Raw genomic sequence first — 10285 nt, 5'->3', positions numbered from 1 at the left:
AATGAGCCTAAGGCTCATAACCTAGAAAGATCTAAGTTAATTTTCCTATGTCTAAACCTTTTATTCACAGATTATGTAGTTTTATTTTAATTTTATTATCAAGGTCATATTTACATGACTTAGCCATCTAATCCCCAAAAATCAATGAAAATGATCCTAATTCCCTCATGGTTAATTTGACATTCAATTTGGATCCTATGATTCAATTAGTGGGTTTATTACCCTTAATCCCCATGATTCATGTAAATATATATGATTAATTAAATTTAGGCAATTTACACTAATTTGAATTTTTTATTCAATTAATCCTAGGCTAAGTCGAATGATTTACTTTAACCAGTTTAAGGGATCTCGGGTCCTAATTACCCACCCTCAAGGTCATTAAGACCTTCCTAAAGGCCTAAGACACTATAAGTAGTATCTACTTACCCTTAGTCCGATGGGATTAAGCAAAGTGTGCATGATTATTACCAATTATTACATCAATTTCATGGTTTGACCGATTTTGACTTGATTATTCACACACAAATATACACATATACACACGAGAGTGGTTATTCACACTAATCAAGCCTAAAGACATTCAATTAGACTCAATTAGACTCTAATTCCTAAGGTCGAAAGACTAATTAGGTCAATTTCACCTAAATTGATCTAATTAATCATAATTAGACTCTAATGAGCAGAATCGAGCCTAATTGGACACTATACCCACTCGGCCACATTGTCTTCAACACAATCAAAGCTCCATTCATCAATTGAAGCAAAAAATAGGAATTGGCCGCGATTAGGCCCTATTACACAAAGATACTGACTAACCAGCACAATATAATTAAGCCTAATTTACCCCTAAATCACCCAACTGACTATCGGATCAATTCAACAAAATTTTTCCAGCATGCTTAACGGATTAATTTTGAGCTAATTAAGGCCATTTGAACCTAATTAAGCCTAATCTCAAGCAATAGGAAGCTAATTAAGCCTAATCGAGCCACAAATCATCAAATTGACTCATCTACTAGGCCTAATTTACTGAGAATTACAGAATGCTAATCTACCAATTTCACCCTCAATTAGCCATGATTAAGCCATTTCGTGAACTTATTTACACATGTACAAGTCAATTAGGGCTAATTACATCTAATTATACACAAATTAACTCAATTAACACCAAATCAAGTCCAATTGACATGCAATTAGTCTTTTCACGTTGGCAATCAAGTTTAGCTTAGCCGAGTAATATCCTAATTAAACATTATACTACTTGATTAATCATATTAGGTTCTAATACACTTAAATTACTCACCTATTCATCTAGTCTACACATAAATACATTAAATGAGCACATAACAACCAAGATGGGTGCTAAAGAGCTCTATCTCGGTTCTGGACAGCGGTGAGAAGTCGCCCATACTATATCTTTGCTTGCTTGCTTGGGAAAAGCAACCTTCAATTCATACCCCAAGCTCGAAAATGGATGCTTCCTTACTAGATTAAGTAGGTATTAGTGTAATTATGAGATTTTTGGGTTATTTTGGCAGAACTTCAGCACATGAAGTTGGCCAAAAGTTTTTTCTTCAGCAAATGACCCTCTATTTATAGGTAAAGGAGAGTCGATGACCGTTTTACAAATAACGAAAGCTCATGAATGAAAATAAAAGTTATTTCAAATTTTGAGAGTTCCGAATGGGTTCAATTGTCCAAACCTACAAATTTGGATAGCTAGTAGCAACCGCACCTAAGGGGCTGGGCGCGATTACTAACCGTGCCTTCATACAAAAACCGCGGTCCCATTTTAAATTTCTTCCTCGAAAGGAACTGGTTCCAACCAGTTTTAACTGAATTGGTTTGGTAATAGCTCATTTACCCTCAAACTTGTTAGAAAATTTCATTTTACCTTTTTCAGGATTTTAAAGCGCATTTGAGTGAAGAAAAATTATCGAAAAATATCTTCGATTCTAAAAAATAGTTTTTGCCTAGAAAACACCCCAACATGAGCATTTCTCGCTACGTGAGAGCATCGATTTTTCCATCTCGAACCCTTTTTTACTGAATAAATTATATGAATCAAATAGTTTATTAATCATAGAATATTAATGTGCCATTTTTCGATAAAAATACAAGCAATTGGGTTTTAAAAAAAAGTCTCCAATAAGTGGGCGTCATGTTTCAAAACTCGTTTTACACGCAGTTCCCCGAAAAAGGAAATCTTGCCAATTATCCCATATTGTTTTTGAAAATAGGCACTTAAAATATAAGTTAAGTATTTAGCGATCGATGACTTATCTGTTTAATCTTGAAAGTCCATCTTCTGATGTGTGATGTGTATTTTCATCTGCCCTCTGATTCGATGTGCTCCCTAAATGATTGACCTAACTCAGGTCGGAACGAGATGCTTACAAGTTTGAGCTCATAAAGCCTACCTAGAGAACCCTTCCTCAACTTAACCTGCGGTCATTTCTCACTTTTTGCAACTTGTCCTAAACTTTGACGGGTTAATTGATTATATATAACTTTAAGGGGGCCATTGCACCCAAACCCAAAAAGTCTATTTAATTTGCACTTATAGCCCAGCAAAAATATCAACAACCAACACTGAGATTTTTTTTTTTGGTAAAAAGACTCAAAAAAGCTTTAAGAAAAGAAAAAGGGAATTTTCTTTTTGTATTTATTTATCTACTAATTTGTTTTATGCATTTATTTATTTATTTTTATTTAATTTTACTTATCGATATCAATCCGAAAAACCCAAAGCCAAGCAAAGCCAGAGGGAGTCGTCCTCTTCCTCTCTCCCTCTTATCCTTTTTACCCATCAGCGGCTTCGAACGGAAGAGAAGCCGTCAGTCTCACCTCAGAGGGCTCTGAGGAAAAGCAAGCAAGCAGCCCTTTCACCTTATCTTCTTCTTCATCCCCACCGCAATCCCCCCCAACATTATCCCTTCTCCTTCCCCTTCCCTTAAACCCTAATCCCACCCACCCCCTCTCTCCCTCTTACCCCCGACCTTCAATGGAGTTCAAACCAATTATGCCTGAGGAGTCGAACGCGGCGCAGGCCAAGGCGATGGAGAACTACTCCTCAGGTTCTTCCCCCTCTCCTTCTTCTTCCTCCTCCTCTGCCTCCTCTGACGATTCCGATGACGAGGCCGTCGCCGCCAATTCCGTTACCATCGGGGACGTGAAATTGGGCGGCGACAGCGAGGGCGAGTCCGATAACGGGGGTTTCGCGAGCGGCCAGGAGGAGTTCGAGACTGCCCCCGACGCTCCAATTTCGGCCGAAATGGGCCGCGAGATGGAGGCTCGTGGGGTATTTAGGCCCGTGGCGAAGGTGTCGAATGATGATGATGATGACGATGAGGAGGATGTGGAAGGATATGGCGGCGGTGGTGCGGGTGATTCGAAAGCTAAGGTTTTTGTGGAGGATTTAGATGGGGCGAAGGGGGTGTTTGTGGATAAGAAGCTGAGGGAGTTGAGTGACTTGTTGGAAGCTGGTGGCAGTGTTGATAAGAACTTGGTGAGTGGAAAGGGACCTGTGACTGGAACTGTGGAGGCTCCTGATATGAGTTTGAGCTCCGAAGTTGGGGCGATGTCTGTGGCCAAGACTGGAGTGGATAAGCTGAAGGATGAGGAGAGACGGGTCGGCCCTGAGGTTGCTGAACGTGTAGATGAGAAGCTTAATGAGCTAGAAGGGGTGAATTTTACTGCTGGAGGAGACGCTGTTGTGGAAACCATACAAGTCGATGTTTTGAACTCCGGGGCTGCTGTTGTTGGGGATGTAGCTGGAGGGAAGGATTCCGGAATTGTGGAGAGGGATATCCCGGTTGAGGGAAAAGTAAGTTTGGACAATGAGTTTGAGCCAATTAGCAGCAAAGCTGTCGAACCCATTGCTTTGAACACTGCTGTAAGTACGAATGGGGAGAGTGTTGATGAATCGGTGGAAGTGACTAGTATTTTGCAGAAAGATGATGGTGATGTGGTGGGAAAAGGAGCGGAAGAAAGCTCCAAAAATGGAACAAATGTTGATTTAACTGATGGTGCAAGTGGAGCTGCTATGCCCGTGATTGCTGAGGGGAAACAAGGAACTGAAGGGGAGCTTGAAGCAGATTCTAGGGCTGCACCGGAGAGTAATGGCACAATTGTAGAAGCTCAAGAGCATGCTGCGGAAGATGGTATCCCAAGTGGAATAGAGTCACACCAGCGAGAACTGTGTGTTGACTCCGAGGACAATCAAAAGCTTAAGCCAGATGAAGACGCTGGGGCTGAAGAAGGCTCGGAAACAGATGGAGAAAAGGAGGATGTGCTCTTTGAAGACTCTGAAGCTGCCAAACAGTTCTTGGATGAGCTGGAGAGAGGGTTGGGTGCTGGTTCTCAGTCTGGTGCTGAGAGTTCGCAGGGCAACTCGCAACGCATTGATGGTCAGGTTGTCACCGAATCCGACGAGGAAGCTGACACCGATGAAGAAGGGGAGGGGAAGGAGTTATTCGACTCAGCAGCTCTTGCAGCTCTCTTGAAAGCTGCAACCGGTGCTGATGATGGTGGAGGAGGCATTACCATCACTTCTCAAGATGGGTCAAGGCTATTCTCTGTTGAGCGTCCTGCTGGGTTGGGATCTTCTCTCAGGTCCGTCAGACCTGGCCCAAGATCAAATCGCCCAAGTCTCTTCTCTTCGAATGTCACTCCTTCAGGAGAGTCTGAGAACAATCTGACTGAAGAAGAAAAGAAGAAACTAGAGAAGATTCAGGAGTTAAGGGTAAAATTCTTGAGGCTTGTTCAAAGATTGGGCTATTCCCCAGAAGATTCATTGGCAGCACAAGTGCTGTACCGTTTGGCGCTTGTTGCAGGTAGGCAAACTAGTCAAATATTCAGCCTTGAGTCTGCAAAGCGAAGTGCTACTGAGCTCGAGTCAGAGGGAAAAGATGACCTTGGCTTCTGCCTGAACGTATTGGTCCTCGGGAAAGCCGGGGTTGGTAAAAGTGCCACGATCAATTCTATCCTTGGTGAGAATAAGGCCCAGATACATGCATTTGAAACTGCCACGACTGAGGTGAAAGAGATAGTTGGAACTGTTCATGGGGTTAAAATCAGGTTTTTCGATACTCCAGCTCTAAGGCCTTCTATTATGGAGCAAAACACAAATCGCAAGATCTTATCTAATATAAAGAAGTTCACAAAGAAATGTCCCCCAGATATTGTCCTGTATGTGGATCGACTGGATACACAAACCCGGGATCTCAATGATCTCCCATTGCTGAAGACAATCTCGGGCTCTCTTGGCTCATCGATCTGGAGAAGTGCTGTGGTCACTCTCACTCATGCTGCTTCAGCCCCACCTGATGGCCCATCAGGCTCTCCGCTGAACTATGACGCTTTTGTTACTCAGCGGTCCCATGTTGTTCAGCAGTCAATTGGGCAAGCTGTTGGTGATTTGAGGCTCATGAATCCGAGCCTGATGAATCCTGTTTCCCTTGTGGAGAATCACCCATCCTGTCGTAAGAACAGAGAGGGCGAGAAGATTCTACCAAACGGTCAAGCTTGGAGACCACAGCTATTGCTGTTGTCCTTCTCAATGAAGATCTTATCAGAAGCAAGCTCTCTCTCAAAGCCTCAGGACCCATTTGATCACAAGAAGCTTTTCGGGTTTCGCATGCGCTCACCACCTCTTCCGTACCTGCTATCATGGCTGTTGCAGTCTCGTACTCATCCAAAACTCCCCTCCGATCAGGGCATTGAGAATGGTGACTCTGATGTAGATCTTGCTGATTTGTCTGAGTCTGATGAAGAAGACGAAGAGGACGAGTATGACCAGCTCCCACCCTTCAAGCCTCTCAGGAAAGCCCAACTAGCTAAGCTCAGCAAAGATCAGAGGCGTGCATATTTGGAGGAGTATGACTACCGGGTGAAACTGCTGCAGAGGAAGCAGTGGAGGGAGGAATTGAAGAGAATGAGAGAGATGAAGAAGAAAGGAAAGGTGACAACTGATGAGTATGCATATGTGGGAGAAGATGCTGATGCTGATAATGGAAGCCCTGCTGCTGTTCCAGTACCTTTGCATGATATGGTTCTCCCTCCCTCCTTCGATAGCGACAATCCGGCATACAGGTAGGGAAAACTATACTGGGAGAAATATTCCTCCTAAATTTTTGCTAAGACATGTCGTGTATTAATACATAATTTTTTAGTGAAAAGCAAAGTTTTGACTGTTGGAGAACATCTTGTAAAATACAATCCAACTCCTATTATGTTGTCACCTCTTACGTTTTTTTGATGAAATCACAATGTAAAATAGATCCAGTCCTATTATGTATTCACCTTTAGTCTTGCATGTTCCTAATGAAGAGATGTAACTGTTTGCCCTAATTACAGGTACCGTTTCCTGGAGCCGACATCGCAGTTCATAGCAAGGCCTGTTCTGGACACTCATGGGTGGGACCATGACTGCGGTTATGATGGAGTAAACCTCGAGCACAGCCTTGCGATTGCCAGTAAATTCCCAACTGCTGTCGCGGTTCAGATCACAAAGGACAAGAAGGAGTTCAACATCCACTTGGACTCGTCAGTCGCAGCTAAGTATGGCGAGAGTGGGTCTACCATGGCAGGCTTTGACATTCAGAACATTGGGAAGCAGCTTGCATACATCCTGAGGGGAGAGACCAAGTTCAAGAGCTTTAGGAAGAACAGGACAGCCGCAGGGTTCTCTGTCACTTTCTTGGGAGAGAACGTGGCCACAGGACTCAAGGTCGAGGATCAAATTGCCCTCGGGAAGCGACTAGTGTTCGTGGGGAGCGCTGGGACGGTGAGATCTCAGGGAGACTCAGTGTACGGGGCGAATTTGGAAATGAGGCTTAGGGAAGCGGATTTCCCAATTGGACAGGACCAGTCTTCTCTGGGGTTGTCCCTCGTGCGGTGGAGAGGGGACCTGGCCCTTGGCGCCAACTTCCAGTCCCAGTTCTCCATTGGTCGTAGTTCAAAGATTGGAATCCGTGCAGGGTTGAACAACAAGATGAGCGGGCAGATCTCGGTTCGGACCAGCAGCTCAGAGCAGCTTCAGCTCGCACTCGCGGGGATCATACCCATTGCAACCGCCATTTACAGGAACCTGTGGCCCGGGGTTAGTGACAACTACCCGATCTACTAGTTCCATGGAACTGGTGAAAGATTATAATTTTGAAAGCTCAGATGATCTCTCTCAGGCATGATTTTTGCTGCTCATCATTTTGAATTGTTGTTACATCACATGTCCTTTCTGAATTTTTGAACTCCATGTTGCTGTTATATTCCCTCCTGTTATTAGTATTGTCATCTACTACTTGAGGAACTCCGTCGATGATGAGATGGATTATTCATAAGGGAATTAGAATAATAATGTCATTGTCTATGTAACTCGGGAATTTAACTCGGTGCTAGTCCACTTTTTCGCCGCGTTAAATTCATTGGAAGAATTGAGGTTTCTGCTTCATTTTGTGACACATTCATAGCGATGAATTTGAACTGAGGATATGTGGTGGAGGACCTCAAGGATTGGAAAATTTGATACGAATCTATTGTTCCGGTGATATCGCGTTGATCATGCTATGAATGGATTCAGCAGTTTACCAGTTAGCTATATATATAATTATAACTATAAAATTTCACATATTCTAGCTATGTCATTTAACTTTGTTGAATAAATTACAAATCACTAAAAATTTCTTTACATACCTGTGCAACTGAGATCATACATATTTTCCTAAAATATGACAAATCACTCTTAAAATTACAGTCAAGATCGTTCTTGAAATAGCTTACCCAGTATATCGTTTTTATGTTTTCCAATTCTTTGAGTTATCTATTGAATATGGTCACTTATTTTGATGTGTTATACAAATTTGATCTCTTGTGTTTGTGATTAATATTATAATAATTTCCTTTATTTCGTATATTGTTCACATTTCAAACGATATCCCCATAATATATATCTCAACATATGGGGGTATACATTGCAGTAATTATGTGGTCTTCAAAAACATTATCAAAGCTTGTCGTTCTTTGATTTTGAGTCATTTGAGAGTCAATGCTCATTCAACATTCCTGTGGTTTATTTTAGAGGGAAAGGAAATATATTTAAGAGAGGTATTCATATTGAATTACTTGTGAATTTTGTGGATTGATTTCGTGATTTTACGGAACAACTTCAAGTGCTATTGAGATGAAAACCATCGAAACAAAAGTTGAGTTCTTTTTTTTTATTTTCTTTTTTTTCTGAACAAGCATATAGGTATATTTGGTGTTATGAGAGGTGAGTGATATAAAATGGATCAATTATATATTGAAGGTGTACAAAAGTATTGTCCCGTCGAACTTTGGTAAACTTAAGAGTAATTTCAGTTTATGAAGTTATGATGTCCAATTGCATGATATGATCGTGTTCTCTTTTTCCTTCAATTATGAATGAATAGCGGGTTGATTGTTTGTTATTTTTGATAGCAAGTAGCACCGTAAAATATATAAATATTTCAAAACAAAAATTATAACATACTAGGTTTCTAGCACCGTGCGCTGCACGGATTTTACAAATAAAAATTCATAATTTGTAAAACTTTAAATATGCTTTTATAAAATTAGAAATTAAATTCAATAATAATGTTGTACATTTCAAACTATTGACAACAGATCATTTATACGAAAGACAGGAAAAGTAAATATAATATATACGGAAGAAAATTATTCGTTAATCTTGTATCGTAAATAAATCTATATTATTTAGATGCTTTCAGTAAGAAACTCTGAAAAAAAAGAAAAATTCTAGTACAGTTCAAAAAATGATAAGAGTATGCATAATCAGACTTCACCGTGGGAGAAATTATACGTTTTAAAGAGTTGTTACTAAATAGCCTCCCAACCTGCCCATGATCAATGAGCACATGAGCTCCAAATTCAACTTATGCATAGATTTTCCTGTAATTAAAATAATTTAAAATTTAATGATCATAATGATACCATTCATTTTGCTTGTTTCAACATTAATTATTCTATTTGTTAACTGCATTGACAGTAAAATTTATGTTGGACTAATATCAATTGGTAGATTATATTTATGTATAATTTATTGCTAGAAGTTTTAAAATTTTTTAAGTCATAACGATAATTAATTTGAAATTGGTCCGAATCTATATGTAATACGCAATCACCAAACGTCACCACCTATGCCCATTTTGCAAAATAGAGCCTTCCCATGCATTTGTAACTGTCCACGTTAATTGGAGATATGCATTTAGTACATACTGGGAAATAATATAATTTTAACTAGGTTTTTGGAATCGTGTGATGCACAAACTTTTAGTTAGTGTATTTAATTTTTGCGATATTTTCATTAATTTAATATCATAATTGAATTGACAATCCGGTAGAAAAATATCATAATTGACACTTTCACTAAATAATTGTTCTTTAATCAAAATGCTTCGTGCATTAATGAATTCTAACAAAGGAAAACATATTACTAAAAAAAATTTACTTCCTGAATATTTATTGTGCCGCTAGAATTATAATAGTTACTGCGTTTGATAAAAGAACATATTAATATTCATTTGATTATATCAATTTGGAGGTCTAATAAGAGAAACATCATAAGTTCCTATTCTATGATATTAATAAAGATTAAAACTTTTGAAAATCTTTAAATAGATTTATCTTTTCCGTCTCAAATATCAACTACTTTAACTCATTGCATTTCTGGAAATTCTTTTAATTATTAATTTATACAGAAATAATTTTTCTTTAAATATATATGTAGATTTAAAAAGATAGTGTAATAACTTTTTCAATTACACTACAAATCTATAATTAACTTACAATATTTTTCATATTTTAAGTTTTCTGATATAAATATAAAGTTTTATTAGAATTTTTTTGGATGAATATTAAAAGATGTGTCAACATATTTTCCAAAATTTCTTCTCCGTTGCATATATTGTTCTCTCTTCAATCGAATTCTTCTATTTACAAAGAAGAATTTCTAATTAGTTATCCTTTCGAAGCTTTAACCTTAGAAAAGGAGGGGAAAAATTAGGATTATTACAATTGAAACATTAATAATGTACAACAATAAGTTTTAATTTTTCAAAAGAATAATAGAAAAAGAAAAGTACGAGACCTAATAACTTCTCATGTTCTTATTGTTAAACCTACAAAAAGGAATATGAAATTACGATATTTTCGTATCAATTTTACAAAAACAGAATAGCATTAAAATGACAGTGGAAACTCCATGTTAACCCTACAACAAGGACACTCCCCCACCAGCCTCAAC

At 39.0% G+C, this 10285-nt stretch overlaps 1 protein-coding gene across 1 annotated transcript; it reads left to right on the top strand.

Annotated features, from left to right (window-relative positions):
- Window positions 1-2757: 2757 nt before the first annotated feature.
- Window positions 2758-7523, top strand: LOC116210140 (translocase of chloroplast 159, chloroplastic-like). Its single transcript, XM_031543958.1, has 2 exons — window positions 2758-6096; window positions 6361-7523. Exons 1-2 carry the CDS (start codon window positions 3008-3010, stop codon window positions 7130-7132), a joined length of 3861 nt encoding a protein of 1286 aa, XP_031399818.1. The 5' UTR covers window positions 2758-3007; the 3' UTR covers window positions 7133-7523.
- The last annotated feature ends 2762 nt before the right edge of the window (window positions 7524-10285 follow it).

Source organism: Punica granatum, chromosome 6 (genome assembly GCF_007655135.1).
Source record: "Punica granatum isolate Tunisia-2019 chromosome 6, ASM765513v2, whole genome shotgun sequence".
NCBI classification, from domain to species: Eukaryota; Viridiplantae; Streptophyta; class Magnoliopsida; order Myrtales; family Lythraceae; genus Punica; species Punica granatum.
The sequence above is the reverse complement of the archived record's forward strand: the minus strand, read 5'-3'. Positions and strand labels throughout refer to the sequence as shown.